Source organism: Balearica regulorum, chromosome 2, assembly GCF_011004875.1.
Source record: "Balearica regulorum gibbericeps isolate bBalReg1 chromosome 2, bBalReg1.pri, whole genome shotgun sequence".
Classification (NCBI taxonomy): Eukaryota; Metazoa; Chordata; class Aves; order Gruiformes; family Gruidae; genus Balearica; species Balearica regulorum.
In genome coordinates, this window is record NC_046185.1 from 115,238,828 (window position 1) to 115,262,646 (window position 23,819).

A 23,819-nucleotide genomic window follows, 5' to 3' on the forward strand; every position below is an offset into this window, starting at 1 on the left:
CTTAAGTTCATTAATGTTTCTAACTTCATGAGTAAGCACTTCAACTTATCATCACAGTAGGAGGTTATGGCTCCCAGATGTTTTAAGTTATAAATTAAGATAAAACAAAAAGTGCCATTTTCCATAATCATCTAATTTGATCAAATTACCTCTTTTTCCATGAAATCAAACTCTGCAGCACAGGTATACATTAATGTATCAAAATCCTTGTAGCCAATAAATTTAGATTTTAATATATTTCCTATATGAGCCTGGTAGGATATACAGGGGAAAAAAAAGGTGTAGTAAGCAAAAACTGTCCTGGTTTTCTCATCAAAGTAGTTTAAATGTATACGAGCAATATTTTTAATTAGAACAGAAGTTTATATGATTTACGATAAGAGCACCAAAAAAAAAAAAAATCAAGAATCTATTTCAAGTATATTAAATGACATCTTTGAGTGTAACACAGATTGGACTGTGTTAAATAAAAAGCAGAAAGCAGCAGAGAAAGGGTGTTACCATTGCAATTGGGTTTAACAAGAGTATAGTTTTGCATACTCATATTTTAAGATATGAGCTTCCCATCTTTTTCTCCTTGATGCACATCTGCAGATAGGTCTTTAACAGTAGAATCTGACAATAAAGGGACTGAAGTGAAGTGAGGAGTCCTAGTTACAACAAGCATTTCAAAACCATCTTAAAAGTTAGCTTCAGAGGAAAGTGAATTAAGCAACTGAGTAAATAAAGAAAAGATGTAGGTAGAAGATAACCAAAATAAACAAAGATCTATAAATCCACATTTAAAAACAAACACAGAGAGCATTTACTAACTCAATAGTAGAAACATTTGTCTTTTCTCAAACTTCAAGTAACAATACCTCAAAGTGATAACACATAATGAATGAGAAAGCAAATATGCAATCCCTCTCCCATTTCTGCAAAACAAAACTTGGAATTTCAGGAAAGTATATCGGTAAGATGCCAAAAATCAAAATATTAAGAATTTAAAAAAATTTGAAAGACACCATCCAGATACTCAGACAAGAGAACTTACATCATCAGCTATTCCAAACACTAAAGAAGTTAGGTATTTCAAGGTGACTGTCCCAAATAACCAGGCACATCCTTCAATGACCTTAAAAAAAAATATTCAGAATTAAACACGTCTTAACAAATTTTTAAAGAAACCTTTTCTTTTTTAAAAGGCTTATTAAATTTAGCTAGTAGTTACAAACTCTCCTACATTATCACCAATAAGTACAGTAATTTCTAACCAATTACACTTCCCAAATTTCAGTACACTGGGGTGTTTTAAGTATTTTTCTATTTTCTATTACAGCTGAAATAACTTGATGCAAGTGATGTTTATTATGGCTGCAGATGACATTGTGGCTGAGGAGGTACCAAAGTTAACTTTAAACAGGGGCAGCCTCACTGCCGATTCCATCTGTTCTGCATACACCAGTGTATAGTGATTATTTCCCACCAATAGCCTCTTCATGTTTGGAGGAATTTGCTGATTTATAGTACCTTCTCAAGATAATCTCAAATTAGAACTGAAGGAAATACAAAGAATGTATGTACAATTACTCCTTTTAGTTACATATGTTTATCCCTGTACCAGAAAGATTAAATTCTTGGCTATCTAGCTTAATCTAATTCTTTATAAAACCTGATCAACTGAATAGGACAACCTGGCTCAGTATCTTGTATATGGGACCAGCAGCAGCTGCTTTCAGAGAGAATGTAATAGCAAAATACAAATTGATCTTTAATGTAACCAGGATTTTTATGTGACCATGGGTTGCAGTCAATCATCCCATTTAATGGCTGCAATGAGCCTAAATACCTAGGAGGTACCTAATCCTTTTCTGAATGCCTTTTTTTTTTTTTTTCTTCCACAGTATCTTGCTCTCTTACAAGCTTATTGCTACTAGCATAAGGGGCACTAAATAAACTATAATTATATCCTACTTCTATTCACTGGCTTTGTCATATTTACCTTTATTTTACAAGATGTGGAACTCTTCCCTATTTTAAAATCTCAGGTATTTAGCAATTCTACATTAATAACTAACTTCATACTCTACTTAAATTTGATGGTAGTACATTTTCAGGGAAGGCATTCTGTATTTTCCTATTTGATACCTGCTCAGTAATGAATTGATGTGTTCAGAGGACTTTTCATAAGAATACCAAGATTTCTCTGCTGAGTGGCAAGGACTTATTTAGGATCGATTATTTTACATACATACTTAGGATGGTGGTGGTTTTCTTTAGAAAACTTACCATTTAATCCCACCCTTTGCTTCTTACCTTCAAACATTCACACCTTATTCCATGGAGCTTAGTTTCTTTTATAGTTCCAGCTAGATATCTTCCCAAAAAGACTTCCGAAATTTAAGTGCATTACTTTCACCCACACACTCTTATCTACATCCTTCAAATCTATCTGCAAGGCATGACTTCCTTTCATAGAGGCTGTATCAGACCTATCTCATTATATTGCATGTACATATAAACCTTAACTTCATCACTGTTGAAGTTTTTATTCTTTTACAAAAGTTAAGACTTATTGGTCTTCAGTTCCACAAATGCATTGGATCTCCTTTTTAAAAACTGACATGAAATTTGCCTACACTCCCATTTTCCCTGGTACCACAGCTAACTACACTGGCAGGTTATACATGCACTATGCTTTGTTATAAATATATTTTTTAACTCCTTTATATTCTAATTCCTTTATAATAACTGTATGAGTTCTATCCAGTTTTGCTAACAGGCCACCCTTCATTTAAGAATTAAGCCACGCTTAAGTCTTGGTAGGCTCCAATTTAGGTGTCTTTACAAGCTAATGTATGTCCTAAGTAGCAAGTTGCTTCTCATGTTTTCTACACTGTTATATTTTATTTGTTGTAGTTTTGGGGGTATCCTCCATGTTTGGACATGGCCTCTACTGCCCTCAAACCCCACCCACCCACCTGACAGTGTTTTACTCTGACTTGCTTTCTTAACTTAGTTATGTAATTATAAGTTGCTTGCTGCTATAAAAATTATCCTAAAAAAATTATATAGGACACATTTTAGGGAGTATCTAATGCAGTATCTTAATCTCCATTTCTGCAAGCACTGTTAGCTTTTCACTTGCATTTTCTAAATTGTCCTTTATTTTAAACGGATTTTTATACAGATTGAAGGTTTTGTAAGCATGTTTAAGTTGATAATTTAAAATGAAACGTGTTGCCACTTGAAGGCTATTTCAATTTTCTGATACAAATGTATGCTTATGCACCTTTTCTTTCTTCAGTAATTTAAGATTAATTTCTGGGAATATGGACAATTTACTTAGAGTAGTGCAGCTATATTTCTTGATTTTCAACTATTAGAAAGTAAACCAGAAGTTATTTCTGTATTTCATTAAAACAAATAAGCAGAAAAAAAGTCATAGTTCTTTTCTGAAAATCAAAATATATGAAATTCCTTACCCATAGATAGACTTCTCTTCTGACACTTTTCAAGACTTTTGGACTCAATTCAAGAATTCCCTAATAATAAAATGAATATATATTTTCAGTAACATATAGTAACAAGATATTCCAGTACCCTAGATGAGGGGGTTTTGTTCTTTTGGCAAGCGCCTATTGTACCACACAGCTATTTATTAAAAAACACTCCACAATTAATACAACCTGAAATATGAATGATTGTATAATATTGTGATTTCACCCTGCACTGGGAAAACATAGAATCACAGAATGGTTTGGGTTGGAAGGGACCTCAAAGATCATCTAGTTCCAACCCCTCTGCTACAGGCAGGGACACCCTCCACTAGACCACATTGCCCAAAGCCTCATCCAACCTGGCCTTGAACACTTCCAGGGATGGGGCATCCACAACTTCTCTGGGCAACCTGTTCCAGTGCCTCACCACCCTAACAGTAAAGAATTTCTTTCTAATATCTAATCTAAATCGACCCTCCTTCAGCTTCAACCCACTACCCCTTGTCCTGTCACTACACTCCCTGATAAACAGTCCCTCACCATCTTTCCTGTAGGCCCCTTCAGGTACTGAAATGCCGCAATTAGATCTCCCCGGAGCCTTCTTTTCAGTTTATATACAATTAATGGAAGACTACTCTTCTCCTTAATAAGTAAGATACTGTATTATACAGTTCTAAGCTTCTTTAAATCAAAACCAACAGGAAACTGAATTACATCTGCTTCCACAAATGATAATACACATTTGAGGCAATAAATAAATTACTGACAGCATAATACAAACAATTTTCAAACAAGGCAACAGAATATTGGGGAGCGTGGGAGGGGGGTGGGTGCATGTTACTAGTATTTTTGTTTCACATTACGTTCCTCATATTCTGAGAAAAGGAAGACTCACTTTAAGCTACTTTGGTGAACAAAGTAATTAAGACAAACTGAGAGTGAACTTAAAAGCTTTCAGAAACCCAGTCAGTATGTGACACTGAGGCCACTATAAGCACCCAAATAACAGACAAATAATAAATATTTCTTCCAAAGCAGAAAACAGGCAAGAAATTTAATGTACCTGTACTTACTATATAATTACAAAAGCTGCTACAAGAAACTAGAGCGGCTTATAACAAGCAAACTATATTGTAGCAAACAGCAGTAGCCAAGGCAGCTTATTCTTTGTGTTAAGTGGGAGATTACCACTCTTTTGCTAATGGACAAAATATAAACACACGTGCACACAAAAAAAATCACTGAGCTTGCCCCAAGCTTCTGGGAGAGGCAAAAAGAATCAGAAATTGAGATGATTTGTAGTATGCTAAACTAGATCTGCTCACACAATCTTATCTCCTATTTCTTATGTACATAATTCCCTTAAGAGAAATTGTATGAAACGGAAAGAAGTTGGTGGTTGTTTTTCCTATTTAAGGAAAAATTAAGATAGTGAATGATGAGACAATGAGTCTTCAGTGAGTAATTTCACTAACATGGCAGCATGACTCAGTAGGTTCAAATAGTCTAAGCCTATTGTTACATATGTTTTAGTCATTTGTTCTGCATTTGCAGTTTCACAATCAATAGAGAGGCATTTAAAACAAACTCCTCCTTGCTCGTGTTCTTGTTTTACAGTTATTCTTGTCAAAAAATACATACGTGGTAAATCTTGTATTTTTATAAAAACAAGAGAACTGAGCCTTAACTGAATTTCTCTTATGAAGAGGTCCTGGTGTAACAACATGATTTTTTTAACTTACTATTTACCCATTCTCCAAATATCTTTAAGGTCTAATTCTGTTTGTCACGTGAAAGATTTCTCAACTATCTGGTAATATAGCAGTTTCACATTTTACATCAATACATATATAACAGCACAGCATTAGTCTTAGCATGTGATGTCTTTTTTTTTTTCTTAAATTACTTACCCAGATAACTACTAAAGATGCAGCATAATATGATGTCAGTAACATTGAATTACCAAACATCAGAATAAAACACACTACAAGAGATACCTGAAAGAAGAAAATAAAAGTAATTTAATTTGAAATAGAAAAGAATTGCCCAAGTATAGAAATTACCTTGTATCAAGAGCTTTTAAATTTAAAAGACACCTACTTCACAGCAAGTGTAAGCTTGCTACTCAGCTTACAGAATTGTTCTGAAAACACTGACTGTAAGGACTTAATAGCGACAGGTAGCCAAGTGTTATTATGTTAATTTATATTTTAAAAGTACTTGCAGACAAACAAACTGGATCATAGGACTAACTCATGTTACATGATATACTAGGTACATTTTTGAAGTTATTCCTAACATTTTTTTCCCCAAAATTATTGTATTTTTTCTCCATATACATTATCTTTCAGAATCCTGGGCACACATAAAAATGTTCAATAAGATGTTTGTTGTCTTCTTTCTTCCAAACTGAAAAGTATATATTTAAAATAAAATCATCCCTAAAGTCAAGGAAGCAGAACTCTAATTGTTTGACCATATGCACTTAACTACATGAGGTTGAAAGTCAAGGCTGAAATATAACTTTTATCCACCATCCTGATCTCCTGCTGTGCTTTCTTTTTAATAGAAAGCAAACTGAATTACATATTCTAACTTGGAGAGCAAAATTAATGATCAATCTCTGCCGCCTTCTATACACAAGAATGAGGAAAAATAAAGTAGTCATTTTTAAAATATGCAGACTTTTGTACTCGGCCCTCACACAGACTTTCACAGAAAAGTAGGGGGGAGCACAACCTGAAACACTGCAAAACAAAGACTGGCAGTTTAGTCAGCCTTATTAAGCTTTCTCTGTAATAGAACATGATTGATTATCTATCTGAAAATAAGCTTTTTATGACACCTTGGCACCAAAATTATGATAAAGCTATTGACATAAGCCAACAGGCTTAAGTATTTTATCCTACTTCTGTCAAGAAATTACTGAACCAAGATGCTTTTTTGCAAATTTTCCTGTAAATCTGACTGGGAACAAGCATTTGGTGTCCCAGGTTTATATTAGAAACGGGCTGCATAGAACTTACTACTGTCTTTATCATTTACCGTATTTCAAAATATATTTGAAAACATACGAAATACAATTTAGCTCAAAGCTTCTTTCCTGTGGTAAACATTTTCTTTTTGCCCACTGAGTTAGCATGGCACAATTTCAGCAAAAATGTATTTTTAAGACAACTGTATTTCTTCAAAATAGTTGTTTACATCTTCCTGTGTATCTAAAACTGTAATCTCGCTTCAAAGAGCAAAACTCCTGGTAGCAAAACTTGATCATTATCTTAACTTTAAAAATTAAAATCCGATATATTAGGCAGAAACTTACATGTCTTTTATATATATATCATCTCCTTCCTTTGTTGACTTTCTCAACCATTATTGAAAATGTAGTTTTTCCTCAGACCAATAATTTATTTTCTTTGTCCTCCTTTCTAACTAATCTCCCCAAATAGTTCAACCACAACATCTTTGCACGCTCAAGACTACTGTAGTCTTCAAAACTCAATTTTAGTTGGGGTTCTTCTCCTTCAGTTAGACTTACTAACAGTAAGTTTTGACTTACTTACATCTTGTTTGTTTGTTTGTTTCTACTAACCTATGGCATGAGATGAATGCTGCCTTTTCAACTTTTTATTGCTCATCCTGTAATACTTGGTATGTTTTCTAGTCTGTTGTTTGAGAAAGTATCTTCAAGTCCATGGAATGAGTAGTGACAGAAAGGAGAGGCAAATATTTTTACAAATCTTTAGGTTGATAAATTTTCTGCAATTCAAAAATTCTTGTGCGCCAGAGGGATCCTAGTTTCCGACGCTGTGATATAAATATACATAAGAACAAATATTCAAATCCAGGTCCCTCCATCCCTTATTATTCCACCTTTTCAACCATCTTGCAACTAAGGAAAACACTTCAGTCAAATGGCCTCTTTTGATGTTCTGACCTGTTTAGGGGATTTAAGTTTTTTTAAAAAAAAAAAGTATTACCATATGAGCAGTGAGTATCTTCTGTAATTTGCAGGAGTCAATATAACCCATAATACACACAGCAAATAATGAAGCTATCTAGAATCAAAAGTGAAAGATAAGTTAAAACAATTTGCAGTGGTGTACTCTTTCTAGCAGAATACACATTCATACAAAAAACTGGTAACTCAATCATAAACTAACTTTTATTGCTACTCTTTTTGCTAAGTAAATATGTAGTCATTTCATAATGATTTCTTTCAAAAAACCTATCATGGTGCTCTGAATAGCAATTATCAAACAAATTCAAATATTTACGAAATACGTATTCAGCTTTACAGAAACGCAAGTCATCAAAACACAAGACTAACACATCATCTTTCACCCTCAGATTTTTAAAACAAACAAACAAAAAACCAAAAAAAATTCATTCATTTAACCTCAACTTTTCAGCAAAGTATGGGAACATCCATAATTTGCTGCTGAGGAAAGTGAGATTCATTGATCAGGCAGCTTCCTAAAAGTCACATGGGAAATTAATGAAATTATGAATCGAACCTGTAATTTCAAATTTCAGGCCCAGCATCTTAAACAGGTTATAACAATGAGTTTCTCACAATATTTTACAGAATTTAATGGCTTCCTCTTCTGCAGTTAGAAAATTTGCATACCACAGCATATATTGATTGTTCAAAACTATCACCTCAAACCAAGCAGTATCTGCTTCAAGTAGGACAGACAAGTGAAAAGATATGGAGACACAGATGGATTTCAATCAATAGGCTACAATTCAATCAGCTAAAACACTAAGAAAAGTATGCTGTCTGACAGCATCCTATTGCTCACATTAGCATTTACTATATTTCAACACTAGTAAAAGTTACCTTAACTGTCCAAACTCTCAGACAGTAACATTATGCTAATACTCACAAGCTCATCAAAATTAAATAGGAATTCATGCAAAATCATGCCAGATATTACATGCCATGCAAACATTGCTCCATTTGAAATCTGGAATAGCCTAAAGAGATGCAAGATCAATGCCTCTTTTGTTTTTTTACTTCAATATACAAAGGCTTTTTTTCTTGTTCTGCACTTGTTGTAATGCACTGATCTTAGGCTAGAGGTTGCTTTTAAGAGAAAAGTAATTTTTTTAGTCCTGGAAACAGAAGATTGCATGGTGTAAATGGTCAACTTTTAAATTTAAAACTAGAAAAATATTCATGTGATAAATGGTGTGAATCTTTCCTGAGAGCAAGAGTGAAATCTAGCTAAAAGGAAAGGATTGGCTAAAAGGAAAGGAATTCAGTGGCTGCCTACACAAAGCAGTCAATTTGCCTAGATAAGACAAAGAAGCTATTTAGAGATTAATATGGTCTTACCTGCGTTAGAAGAACAAACTGAGCAAACTGCCAGGGAAGCATGAAAAAGATATTAGAAACACACAGTGCAATCAAGCTTCCTGTATTAATATTCGGAATCCTTGGGAAAAAGAAACAGAATAGGCATCAGTAAGTAAAATTACACCAGTGCTTGCATATTATTGAAAAGTACAATAGAGAATGCAATAAAAACAAAAGTTACCTTGGAAGTTAGGTAGCAATATTGATCAACTACAGATAACATTGCTCAAGTAAATTTAATATCCATTTTCCAACAGTTTCCAAAAACAATAGTTCCGATGCTTAATGTTTCTTAACTATTTGATGAGTCACTCATTACCAAACAAGTCTTCTCCTGGCAACATGTAATACACATAGCAGGCAAACCAATGTCACTTGCAGTGGTTCACCTTCTTGTAAGAACTCTACAGTCAGGTCACAACCATTTCCATTTCAGCTGGGATCACAACTATTCTCAAAACAGTCAGCATTTGAAAGCGGTTTCACTCTTCTCTCACATTTCTTCCATAATTACTTTCTGCAACTTTTTGCTAGCAATCCTGATAGAATTTTCAGGGCAGGAGACAACGACAAATACATGAAATTCATCTTTAACTGAAATCCGCCCATTCTCTATGCCCTGCTGTAAGTGTTATTTATTTAATCCTGTGTTAGCTTCGAGCTCACTTCAGAAACATGTCATGTTTCAAATTTCACTAAGTGGCCTCCAACACATGAAGACACCATAAATATTCTGCTGCAAAACCCAAACCCAACAGATTACAGCAGTCTCACCAAATTCTGTAAAATTTTCTTCAGCTTCTTTTACAAAGCCTTAAGATTAACTTCTATTGGAAGACATGCTGAGCATGAGTCAAATGTATTAAGTAATATATTATACAAATGCGATACAAGCAATACAAATAATAGAGAATTTAAGTTCTAGTCTCCATTTCAAATGGTTCCTATATTTCATTGGAATATTGCTATACATAAAACAGAGCTGCTCTTGAAGCAGGAACTATAACTGAGACACAGAAAGTCAAAATATTTTATCCCCTTTTTGGAACCTTGCTCTGAAATGCTTAGATTAAATACCTACTTCTCATCGGTAAGCAAGCTCAAGTACTATTTTACGTACCAAGATTTGAAGAGCAGGAGTGAATCTATCTATTCAAGAAGCGTCATAATTATAGGTACAGAATACATGTGCTCTGATTACCGTAACTTAAAGTGTAATTTCCTCGGGTTTTGTTTGACTTCACAATTTAGCATTAAATGAACAGGTGTCTTTCTAATACGAAATCTAGCAATGACTCTACAAACTAATCTTCAAAATACTTTTCTAGACAGCATGTATCTTTTCCTCACCTAAAACCCACAACCTAGTGATGAGCACAAAATATTTTTGGTTTAATCATCAATAGCTACAAATCAGTATGACCTAGTAAAGGAAAATCTAGGGTTACAAGCACAAAGTTCAGCTAAATCATAAATGACTGCAAATCTGATGCAATGGAGTTGATGGAAAAGCCCTCAAGTATTAACGATCATGCTTATTTTTCAAAACAGAGGCAAGACAGTAACGCAATCAAGTTGCAAGCCAGAAACAACCACTGAAAAGCAGGGCTAATGAACTCAAGAGCATCCCTGCATTAATGTAATTAGATTGCTCTAAATCATTGAACTGGTTAATTAGACTAGTGAATTAGTTATAGAAAACTGCAAGAACATACTAGCTTATGGGTGCCTATAGCATCCTCTGTTGCATAGCATGGGCTTAGTCTAAGTGCAACCAACATACCACTCTCCAAGAGGGACAAAACCAATTGATGGAGCATCAGCTTGTTTCTCATGGGAAGGGAATGACATCAACCAAAAATTCCGATTTTTTTTTTAGTTATGTATTTGCCAACACAGTAATTCTGATTTTTATTTTAATCATGTCTTCAAGTTGCAAAGTTTTTCTTTTTAATAAGTAATACGACTGCAGTTCTATTGGTGCAGCGTCTGCAATGTAACAGCCACAGGAAAGTTTCTATGTTAATGATATCATCGCTACAGCAGAGGCACTTAAATAAATAAATAAATAAATGCATTTAAATAAATGTCCTGTTACAGTCAGTTTTTTAAATTCATTGTAAAGAATTAAGTATAAATTGAGAGGTACCTGAGAATATAGGTCAAAAGCAACATCTGAAGCACAAGGAATGGGTATGAGAAACTTTCACGAAGAGGTGGAGTCCACATGACACGCGTGCACTAAAAATAAGAACTGGGTTAGATGATAACATTTGCTGCTACATTTCCATAAAACAATGAATTTGTATTTCAAAATGAATAACCACAGATACTTCAATAAAGCAAAAACCAAGCTACATCGAGCTACTCACAAACTTAAAAAAAATAAGCCAGGAAGCAGAAAAGAGGAAGAAAAAGGAAGCTGCTTTCAGACTTGAGGTCTATGATGAACTGTTTAATTAAAATAGATCACTGCTTTTCCAAAATTAAATGTGGCAGCTAGAGAACATCCAAGAAAAAAAGCCAGGACAGCAGCTGCTTGTCCCTGCTTCTGCTGAAATTAACAACTCATTCGGGTAACTAAACCCATTCTCAAATTCAGGCAGTGACTTGCCACATTTAGATGGAGAATGTGTGTGGTGAGAGGATCTGAAGGATAAACCAACATACTCTTCATTATGCTAGAGTTGTCTATGTTATAAACATTTCACATTTCTACTAGCAACAGCACAGAAAGTATAAAATCCAAAGCTGCCCTCCAAAACAGGCCAGTAAAATTGAACACATGGAATCAAGCTCTTACAGAGCTTATACTAACTTACATACTTTGCTCTTTACCCTAATAAAGCAAAGCATAATACAATGAAGTCAACCGAATAGCTTTTTTATTAATTTCTTGGGGTTCATAGCAAATGGCTCAGCTATAACCGTCATCTCCAATGTTTATATTCAGCTCTTTATAAAGTGCTTGCAGATGGCACTGACCATCAAAAAATAATTACAACTTTACAGGACAACTTTGACATAAAAACAAATGAGTTCAAAATGGCTATCAATAGATTTGCACAAAAAATTAGAAGTCGGTTCTTTACAACTACAGGACAAAAATATAGTTCATCTTAACGTGGACCATAATGAATCTATGAAAGCTTAAAGGATGTTGATACCAGGATGTTCCTTCTCCTTCGCTTCCTAGGATCTTAAAACTGTATTTTAAAATACTGTTTTACCAAGGAAGTCACTAGAATCAACATTATACAATTCCTTGCTTATTATCTTGCCATTTCACAAATATGTTAAATTAATAGCGTAAAATAAATGTGTACAAATAGTGTAAAATAAACGCAAAGTACAGAAGCCGATCACATTAATGAAACACAGCACTTGCTGTCTAAAAGCACTCTCTGTAAAGGCTGCACCCTGATTACCAGTAAAATAAACCTTTCAGAAATATATACACAGTAATGTGTTGTTTTCAGCTGACTACACAGATGTGATTAGTTAAAATTATTTTTATTAGCAATAAATACAATCATGATTATTCTAAGGCAGTATAGTCTTTTTGATTATTTTTCAAGACTACAGCAACATTTGATTTACCAAATCTTTTGATACTGGAGGAGATAAAGATAGGAACAAAATGATGAGCATATACAACCATAAAGAAGAAGCATTACCTTAAAAGTGGATTGACTAATGTAGCTCATGCTATTTTTCTATATTCGGAATGTAATACTAAACTCAGTCATCTGTGGATGACTTATCAAGGCTGTAAACTAACTTTGCTGCAGGTATAAATTAATCAGATCTGTCTAAGCTTGAAATCATTAAAACATAGTAGCACAAGCACAGCACAAATAAAAACATACTGCCTTGAGATCCTCAACTCAGTGCCAGCAGACTAACCACTTTTACACAGCATTAGATCTGAGGTACTAAGACTTGCAGATCAGGCTTAGTCAGGTAGCTCAGTCCTATCCTTCCAGAAAAGGAAAGCAGATTTTTAGCAACTGTTCTAGCTCCACTGTATGTACTGTTGAACCACATGCAAGATGACTTCCACAGAAACAAAGGCATATCAGAGTTAAAATAGAAGCTTTGGGGTTTTGGGGGGGGGGTTGTTTTGTTTGGGTTTTTTTGTTTGTTTGTTTGTTTTTTACACACACACGTGTGCATGCACACCCCTTGCATGTGACTCAACAGTACACACAGTGAAGCCAGATGACCTACATACATGTAACTATATATAATACCATAACTCTATATACACAACAGTATCAAATCTCAATTATTTCATTAGGTACAGTACAAACACAAAGAGCCAGCTGAGATCTAACACTGCATCTCTGTAAGTCAGTCCTATTGCTCTCTAGAAATCCATACAGTTGAGCCTGAATCAAGGTCACCCTACTTAAGCTCTACCTAAGCCAAGACTACGTCTGTGTAGAGCTATGCAGACCTACTTTCATGTCATTCCCCAATATACACACATTATCTGTGTTTTTCCCCCAAGACAAATCATCCACAGAGAGAGATGAGCTCTCCTACAGTCTCCTATAGATAGGTCAACTGCCTGTGCCATAGTGAAATAAATGCTTCTTTTCATTATTGCTACCACTGTCTTTGAAGTTTTCGACTTGTTCCTTTCTGAAGTTACACTTCATTACCTCCACAGACTTGGCAAAATAGTGCGTACTCTTATCAGTATTTCCTAGCAAAAGATCACACATCCACTTCACTTCAGAGCACCGTTAAGAAGAATGGAAACCCACACAAAACTTTGTATTTAGCCTGTTATAGCACCAAAAAAAGTTTAGAAAGTCTGTAACATTTACCTGGTCTGGACCAGGCACTTAACATCCATGGGTGAAAATTCTTCATGGCGTATATTTAGAGAAAAACATGTCAAATGAAACTTATAAAACAAAAATCTGTGTGATTAAATAGCTGTTTTATTTTTAAGAAAACTGTCAAAGCTCACTATGAATAGAAGCATCTTTGATTGTGTTAAGTGCAACCACATGTTCTTACTACTCAGAGTTTTCTATCAAGTTCAGCTCAGTAAAATAAGAAAACAAAACATAACTTTAACCCTTAATAAAATCATTCCATCTAGAAAATCTATACAGTACAGCTGCATTTTAAATAAAATAAAACAAATATTTATATATATTTATATACATAAAATGAACATTAAAAACCAGAAACACTGCCCAAGGGCATCAGAATAAAAGCCATGAGTTTTCTTCCGAAACATGAAACAATGACATGAACAGCATTACCTGGGGACACAGGGAGATGTTTTAAGTGACAGTTTTGTTTTGGTTTTGTTTTTTTTTTTTCTTTTCCTTCTTTCTTTTCTGTAATGCAGCTTACTGAAGAAGTTTAGCATTGGAATTCTCTACATACATAGACAGCTTCTAAATTCTGTGTATCCTGGCTATAGCATATCAGTATAACAGAGGTTTCTTTGCCTTTTTTTTTGTGTGTGTATTCATGAATTTCCAGTAAAACACATATCAATTTAAAGAAAACTTCCTCCACTTCTGAAGATTGTTCGTACGATACACATAGCCCAGTTATGGCTGGAATGGGCACAGAAATAGAATATTTTTGTGTTTTGAAACTTGAAGTCATTGTGCTACTAAGATTTCAATCTCAGGTCCACTTTACAATTTTTTTTTTAACGTCAAAGGTGAAACATTAGACATATTTTCAAGTCATAGACAATTTTGCTTTCAATAATGTCTTATTCCCTTTAAATCCATCCCCTAATAGATAAGCAACATCACTATCTTTACTGAAATGAGAATTAGCGTAAACTTAAAAAAAAAAGGGGGGGGGGGCAGGGGGGAGGAGGGGATGGTGGTGGTTGGGGAGGGAGACCTACCTCTCCATGGTTGAAAAAGAAACACATCACGGTAACAAGGCCTCCTAGACGGCTACCACTGTGAAAAGAACAGGAGAAAATAGGTACAACAGAATCTCATAATGGTCAATGCTGCTTAAAAAATGTGAAACAGCACTCATGTACAGCTAAGTTTGGGGGGGAGGAATGCTTTCAAGCTTCAAGGGAAAGCAATCTACAGCGTACACATAATACTAAAATACAAGTTAGTCAGCTAATGTTTTTTTCAGAGCAGACCACTCTATCAGCTTTTTTCTGCAGAACACCAATTTTAACATAAATAACTTGGAAAACAGTTATTCCACTCCTCACAAACTTCAGTTTTGATCATGACATCTGGTGCTTCACCTGCTGTACCCAGAGCTTGGTCTTTAGAAGTCCAAACTTTTTTTTTTTTCTTTTAAAAACACCTGGCAATATAAATGGAGTATTTCTTCCCTAAGCTGTTGATCAGAAACATTGCATGTTCAATCACCAAACAGGGAATTTTGATCTCAATCTAAGACTACCTTAGGGTAATCAAATCAAGCACATTCAAAAACCATATTTAGAAATGAATTCGTGACATGGTCAACACAAGATACAATTCAATTCTTATGTGAAATACTGTGATGTTAACATGAGAAAGTTTTTTTAAGCCCTTGACTTTAAGGATTTTTATACCTTTCTAAACCAAATTCATCTATGGAATAATTAGCACCATAGAGTCAACACTAAACTCAAGGATATTACTTAGATTTATCCCATCTCAAAACAGCAATAGATAAGGTACCTATTTGTTTAATTAGATTTCTAATTTCTCATGTCTTGTGATATAAAGCAAAGAACATTTTTGTGCATGCAAGTGCGCTACTACTGTGAATGACAGAATATACCATTTTTGCTACTAAGCAAAAGCCAGCTGTTAAGATTCTTTTAAAAAAACCAAAACCAAACAAACCTCAGATCCTCTCAGATCCTTCACCCATCACTAATGCATGAGTCAAACAGAATCAGTGAGTTCTGGCTACAAAATCTGAGGATTAAAGATACCAACTGAGTGCTAAAACAATCTCCAGGAATTGTGCATTCTTGCACATAAAACTCAACCTTTCATTCCATAAATTCTAAAAGCATCAAAACTGAAACCCAAAATGACTAAAAGAATGTGCTTAATATTTAAAAGTGTTAGTCTTAGAAACAAAGCAAACTAAAAATTTGCAAAAACTACACCCAAAACCAGAAGAGAGAGAAAAAAAAAAAATCAAGGTCTATGCTAAAGGTTAACATTGTGATAAAACCTTAAAGTCTAGAATACAAAGGTCTTAATTGTGTTACGACTGCTTTAGAGCTATCAGTCTCTATAAGAGATCACTATTTTACCACATGAGAAAAGATCGTTAAATCTGTAGCACAGAATAGGGAAATATACCTTTATCAGCGTCTTTTCTGGAAAAGGAAGTGAACAAACCCTACTTCACACAGGGTTATGTATAGTGTTGAGTTAGACTGGTTATCTTCTAACAGTGCAATGCTATCACGTAGAAGATACAATAGTTAAGCCTTTCTATGCCAACATAAAAAATAAAGGATAACTCTTTCCACTGAAACTGCCATACCATACTACAATTGGTAAAGTACACGCCCTTCAGTTGGAACCTACTTTTCCCATGTTTAATATAGTATAATCTAAATTTAATAAATAATTAGTAATTTTTAAAGAACTGCAGATGACCCAAACAGTTATACTTTGCCTGGCAGACCCAGCTCTGGAATAATAAAAAAAAATATCTAATATTTTGATTCCCTGGGTACAATAAGCTGAAGCTTAAAGTCATCTGGGGAAATGCTGTAATTCATTGTTGATTAACATGCAAGAAACAAAATACCGAAAAAGTACTGTCAGAAGGAGATACGGGAAATGTACTGGTAGCTCCTCAAGATGCAGTCTTTGACAATCAGCTTAAGTATTCTGTCCCTTGACTACAAGAACAGAGGCGTGGAAGGCTGGAGGAAGGCAGAATCTTGCAATTGCATAAAGTACTTATCATCCAAATGCCACTGCTTTGTCCTTAAAAAAAACCCTAAAAATGGCACGAGTTCTCACCATATCACTTCAGTTAACAAAGAATGCTCCAGAGCTTGAGAGTAACTTGCATCATATAAGAAGATTCCCAAGTGCGTTTGCATAACCAGAGACCATACACAGAGCGCTAAGGCAGGGACATACTACATCTGGCAATCTTCTAACCTTGTGGGGATACCGGTTAAGGGAACTAAACAGCAAAAACTAGTCTTACAAGAGCAACTAGCACTCTGCTAGCTTAACTCTGAACAAGCTCATTATAGAATACAGTAAGTACAGATGTGAGAGCACATACTAGCTTGTGAAATAATGATAAGAAAGTGGTCTTCCACTATCTTATCACCTTCCATCACTAGTCAAAGTTGCAAAGAGACTAAAAGCAAATAAAGGCTGAAATAAAAAGATTACACATTCTGAACATATAGACAGACAAAAAAAAACACCCTAGAAAAAAAAAAAAACAAGTGCATAAGCTTGAGATGATAACTGCTACGAAATTCAGGAATGAAAAGATAGAGAAAATATTAGAGCATGGTTTCCCACCATCAAACAAGTTGGGCTATGAAAAAGCCTTTCAAAATGCATAGCAGAAACAAATCGGCTCTATAAAGGAGACTTATGCCAATTCATAAGATTACCTACTTCAGTGTGGTAGAATTGCACTACTGCAGACTCAGTGCTTTTATTTTTCACACCTTATGGAAGAGCCTAAATGTTCTGGTTTGATTTGACTAAGAGGAACCTTGGAACAGCCATAATGACTAAGCAGTCATCTCGATCTGGTATCCTACTATGAATATTATCCAGAATAAATAAGTAAGACCAAAATCCTAACTGCAGGAAATTTCATAGTCACTTGCTATTTTTCATAACCCCAGACAGCTACTGGCTTACACCTGGAAAGAACTGCATTTATATTCTAGTCGTCTTGACTACCTACACTGTAGATCATTTATATTAAAAACTGAATTACTATCAATACTGTATAGCTATTCACATTCAACACAGCCCAAATCTAAGGAAAGTATTGAGAAATTAAGACCTTACTGATTTTCCAATGACATTAATATATAAAATGTGGGTTTCCACACACCTCCCATAAGAGAAAAATTACAAGTTAATGACACAAATATTCAAAGTTTATCTACTTCCTCAAAACATGAGGCATTAAATTTCCTATGTTAAGGCATACAAACACATACGCTTTACCCCCAAACACTTAATAGTTACTCTAGGCAACTTCCTCTTTTCACTGTCAGCCCCTGCCCTGCAGTATTCTTTATTTGAACTACCAGCACATTCTTCAGAGAGAACAGGAAAAAAAACCCACAAGACAGTGAACCCAGGGAATGAGGAGGGAAAAATAATCACATCTCTGAGGAAAACGTAGCAGCCTTTTGCTTTCTTACAACACTGACAAATTAAAATAGAAGTAAACAGAAAAATACTTCCATTTCTGTTTTTCTGCTGAATGTGGAGTCTATTTTTGTATGAAAGTATTACAGTTCCTGAAATTTAAGGACAGATACAGAAAACAGAAATTCATAGAAAAGGGGAAGTATATACATATCTCCAAAAGAATGCATTATCTCAGTTAAGTTAAAATTGAAAGACATGCAAGGTGACTTGATGCAAAACATCGGGAAAACTCAAATCTTGGTTAAAAGTATACTGTCATTCAAACTTTGTTTAAAAATGAGTTACATTGACAATTTTAAGAGCAGAAGCCTGTCAAAAACTGTTTAAAACCTGTACGGCATTTAGTTTTATCCACAACTCAGTGGTATAAATGAAATACCACTTCACTGAAATTTTCCACAACTTTTTCCACCATCATCATTTATTTTAAGCAAAATGCTTCTCTGCTCCAGTAATTTTTAGTGACAATGTATATGTAACAAAAAGCACTACTACTGTACAAACAAATAAGCAATATCCCATAAAAATATTTTAGCATTCAGTTTTTCAAATTTCATATAAAAACTGACAGCTACTACCAACTAAATAGCTCAGTATTAACTGCCTTACCTGAGGTATGTACCATATATGAAGAACAGTGTCATCATTAATCCATTCAAAAGAAAAATCACAGCAACATAAAAGGAAGCAGGGTCTCCCAACCCTAACAAACAAACAGTTAACATGTCAAATACAGAAGATCATGTTGCTTATAATCCACCATACAATCAGTATAACACAGCACACAGCGTACTACCTTAATATATCTATAGAAAGAGACAACAAAAAAAATGTTAACATCACCAAGATTATTGTGGCGATTCAATTGGAAGACTACACTTCTGGGGAGAAAAAAAAAAGGAGAGGGGTGGACACAGAATTGGAGCAGTCAGTAACAGAATAAGCTAAGAGGCAAGCACTACCTGTGAAGAAAAAACCTGCAATACATCGAAGGCATAAGTATCACTAAGAATGTTCTCTACAGACTACGTTTTGACTTCATAGAGCTTTTTAGAACAGGTTTGTGCTCCCTATACTCTCATTTCCCATCTCTTGCAGGAGTAAATCCATCACTAAACATATCACACACAATGCTCTTTGCTTTCTTTGTTTCATTAGAAGCCAAGAGATTTTCCAATAATGCAAGTCTTTCAATCTATTCATTCACAAACACTTCTGTGTGTTCACACTTCTGTTATTCTCTTTCCCATTATTTCTTTAAACCCTCCTGGCTCTAATCATTTCAGCAATACAGCATAAACAGCCTTATTCATCATAGAGAAGGTAGCAAAACTTCATAGTTTTGTATGCAGAAATGATTATTCACCATTGCTGAAAATACAGCAAGACAGTTCTCCAAAGTAAAATGATATGCTCACCAAACATGGTAGTCTCAATAGTTGGTGGTTTTGATGGTTCAGTTTGGTTTTGTTTTTACAAAAAACAGGAATGAAAAGTTATACATTTATTCACTGTTTATTGCTTCTGACAAAATTAGAGAAAGTGAATCATTCAAGCTCTGAAGAAAGTTCTTATAGCCTTTGTGCAGAGGAAAAATACTAACTTGTCACCACACAAAGACATTTTAAATGATAAAATGAAACAACTTCACAAGCTACCATCTATCATTCAGCTTTAACTGTCTACAGAACATCTCAAAAGCGCTTATCGGCAAGGCAATTTTATCATATAATACTTACTTGACAAGCCAATATTTTAAGCGTGGAAAAAATATGCAAAGAAGTGGCAGCATCCAAGCTTTGGTATCAAAATCAAGGTATAAGAATGAAATTCTTATGCTGAATAGTAGGTCACGAGAGGAAGAGGATTCTTCGCAGCAGAATCACAGCACAAGATTTCTCCAAAAGGGAGCCTTGTGGTTATCTCTTCCCCTTCCTCCCCACTCCTCAAGTTGCAGTTAGGGGAGCAAATACAGAGGGTAAGGTTTTGAAATGTAGGAACTTGGAATGTATTGGGGATTCTACAGAAGCTACGAAAATTTAATACATGTACAGTGGCCTCCAATTACATTTAGGACATCTTATTCTTTGTAACAGTCCAACATTATGAAGGCTCAGACTACAACTGTGAAGTTTTGAAGTGCAGTATAGGAATTCAACCTAGGTGGGAAGAGCTATCTAATAAGCAAAGCCCAAATTCTCACCCCTGGTGTTCTTAAAAGTATCTTTTTTTCATGCTTCTCACTTATGTTGTGAACCTGCCAAAAAACACAGCCTTAGCCAAATGAAAGCATGTCAGCAATAAAAACACAGGAATATTTTACTTCTGAAATACGTAAAGCCACAATTATATGCTTCCAGGAAGAAACTAGAATAAACCACAACTCACCCTCGCAGCTTTCAACAGGACTAAGACCTTTTCCTCTGTTTACAGTCCAACACGTCTTTGTTGGTACACCAAGGAAATCCATAGTGGCAGTATACATGCGGTACCAGCTGGCGAGGACCACCTAGGTGGAAAACAGGATTTGAAGTTGCTGAAAAGGAACTCTGAGATTAGCTCAATGCCCAAGGCAACCTCTCATGACAACTGGCCCTCATGCAGGACTTTTTTGAACTCAGAATTTCTCAACTACTTAGCATTTTTGACCATGATTTCCTAAAGGCGTCCAACATAGACCAAGCGCTCATTAATAGACTAAAATGATGCCTGCTTTAGAACAAAAATATTTTCATGCATCAAACTACAATATTTGAAAAAGTTACATATTTCAATATTGTCTGGAAGGTTCCCCATTTAACAATTTTTGTTTATCAGATATTAAAATCCCAGATTGTGTTGACAGAGGACAGTTAGTCAAATTAAATCCATTAAAACTAATTAATTTTTTTCCACCTGGCAAGAATATTAATGGACCAAATCTTAAGGTTTTTTACTCAGATAGACTTTAATAGGTTAAATTTAAGCATGCATTAGAAAGGGCTTCCAGATGCAATGTATGACAGCATTTCCATTTTTGATGCAAGGTCATAATGTTGTTAGAACCACCACCAAATTAAATCTCAACACTTGACAGAAAAAACATCAGTATTTTACACAGAAGAATGACAAATCGCCGCACAGCAAAGTCACTAGTTAACATTACCAAGCTATTCTGTGAAGATATAACTGACTTTATAGAGTTCATAAATGAGTAATGTGGCCATTCCAGTTGAGCTGCTTTGAAAGTTATAACCCAGGGGTTTCCAGACTGAAAATATGTTTCACCACTGCAGTATCAGCTGTCCCAGCCCTGGGTCACAGAAGACATGTACAAGAAGGATGATTCCCTCTTTTCTTTCCCCATACAATTAATAAAACTCCTTATGTCACTTCTATCTTCACGAAGGGCAAGAAGGAAACACAGGAAATTACACCTCGATCTCTGAGAACATGATGGAGTAAATATGCCTGGAAACAACTTCCAACCATACTAAGGACAAAAAAATGGATTGGAAGCAGTTAGCATGGATTTACAAAGGGGAAATCACACCTGCCCAACTTCACAACCTTCCAAAATGACTGTCTTGGTAGATGAGGGGACAGTGGTGAATTTTTTTTTTAATCTGGTGCCCATTCCATTCTATGTCTTTATTAAGACTAGATGATGGCATAAGAGAACATCCTCAGCAAGTCTGCACACAGTACAAAACCCGAAGGAGAGGCTGATGCTTGTGTTGCCCTTCGGAGGGCTCTCAACAGGCTAGATGAACGGGCCAACAGGAACCTCACAAAAGAGAAATGCAAAGTCCTGCACTGGGGAGGAACACCACCATGCACCAGTACAGACTGGAGTTCACCAGCTAGAAAGCAGTTTTGCAGAAAAGGATGTGTGAATCCTGGTGGACAAGTGGTATTTGAGCCAGCAATAAGCCCCTGTTGCAAAGAAAGCCAAATGTATGTATCCTTGGCTCAGTGTCACCAGGACAAGAGAGGCAGATTCTTCCCCTCTACTCTGCACTGCTAAGACCTACCTTCAGTGCTGAGTCCAGCTCTGGGCTGCCCAAGACAAGAATGACAGAGAGTAAAGGTAACTGAGACAGACTCTTTTCGGTTGACAAGAAGTACAAATTGAAATACCGGAAATTCATATGAAAAAATCTTTTACTTTGAGGGTGGTCAAACATTGGAACACATTGCCCAGAGGTAGAGATCTTCAAAACGAAACTAGAGATGGCCTTCAGCAACCTGCGCTACTTCACCCTGCTTCAAGCAGAGTGTTGAGACTAGATGATCTTCAGACATTCTTTCCAACCTCAATTGCTCTGTGATTCTGTAATTCATTAATTTTTAATTCCAGGGCTCCAATCATCATGGGTCTCTTCATCTGTGGCCTTTACACGCTCACAATGTAAATCTTACACATTCAAAATACAACTACATCTTTCTGGACCAAGACTCCCTGCCTCAATATTCTGTCCTGCATAGTACACTATCCTGAATTCGTGGAGGCTTTCTGAACACCTGTGCCCTGGCACTTCTGACTGTGCACATGTGCATACATGAACCAGACACTTGCCCCATCTCCAAATAGGCAACAATAGGACTGGGGAACTAAATCCACATCTTTCCTCTTATCACCTGAATGTGGTTTGTACGCTGCCAAAAGAATGCATATGGCAGCTTACAGACATCTATCTAGCATATTTGCATCACCAGCCCTGAAGCTGACATTACCCTAAGCACATAAAACATTCTTGCTGAACTAATGTTGCACCAAAAAATTTTCTTGATTTATCAATTTAACCTTTTCACGTCACAAATGTTTGCCTGCTGCAGATGTTACCACACATGAATACTCCCTAAAAAGGTACCAGGTTAGGTACTTCATGCAAAACACAAACAATTTTTGCCAAAAGCTACTTTACATGAAACAGTTCAAATCAGTAGTACTAAACTGCAGGGTCAATTAGAGCACAATGGCATTTTCAGAATTTCGACTGTCCCATATCAGATCAGGCAGTACAGGCAAAAACTTAAAAACCAAAGGACTGGCTCTCAGACTCAGGAGATCTGTGTGGGCTGGGCCAGTTCCTTGCTGTAAAAGAACATATAGAAAAGTCAACCTCTTTTACTAGTTGCCTTTGAGTAAGCACTTTAATGCCAATCACTCATCACTCCAACTCAAATTTTCATCATCACTGCCACACAGAGAAGTATCAACTGTTCTGTAATGATGAACAGCCAGAGTGTAAACTTAACACATTATCTCTCCACCACAGGAATTAACACATTATCTCTCTGCCATTTTGCATCAGGGATCACAGATGAAAACACCACAACTACTGGAACAGCCTGACTATGCAGTAAATACCTGGAAAATCAAGACTTTATTGGGACTATAATGTTGTACAACTACAAAGGCTGACTTGTTGCTTTTGATTTTTTTTCTACTTATATTTATAATTTACACAGACGATGTAATGATTGCTACGGACTCACTTTACCTGGTTTTTTTCTTTCTTTTGAAGTTTTCATGACTAGTACCAGCTGCACGTGCAGGTGAACTGTTCTACTTAATGGGTTTAACATCCTGTTTAGTAA

At 35.4% G+C, this 23,819-nt stretch overlaps 1 protein-coding gene across 2 annotated transcripts in view; it reads right to left on the reverse strand.

Annotated features, from left to right (window-relative positions):
- The window catches only part of DPY19L1 (dpy-19 like C-mannosyltransferase 1), a 50,764-nt gene that overhangs the window by 16,237 nt on the left and 10,708 nt on the right, over positions 1 to 23,819 (reverse strand). For both annotated transcript variants that reach the window (XM_075745416.1, XM_075745417.1), the window contains 10 exons: positions 20,625 to 20,745; positions 18,846 to 18,939; positions 14,735 to 14,792; positions 10,994 to 11,085; positions 8,824 to 8,923; positions 7,463 to 7,540; positions 5,393 to 5,479; positions 3,468 to 3,527; positions 1,037 to 1,117; positions 150 to 251 (listed from right to left, as the gene is read on the reverse strand). In XM_075745416.1, coding sequence (XP_075601531.1) covers positions 150 to 251; positions 1,037 to 1,117; positions 3,468 to 3,527; positions 5,393 to 5,479; positions 7,463 to 7,540; positions 8,824 to 8,923; positions 10,994 to 11,085; positions 14,735 to 14,792; positions 18,846 to 18,939; positions 20,625 to 20,745 — 873 coding nt within the window. The remainder of the gene's footprint in view (positions 1 to 149; positions 252 to 1,036; positions 1,118 to 3,467; positions 3,528 to 5,392; positions 5,480 to 7,462; positions 7,541 to 8,823; positions 8,924 to 10,993; positions 11,086 to 14,734; positions 14,793 to 18,845; positions 18,940 to 20,624; positions 20,746 to 23,819) is intronic.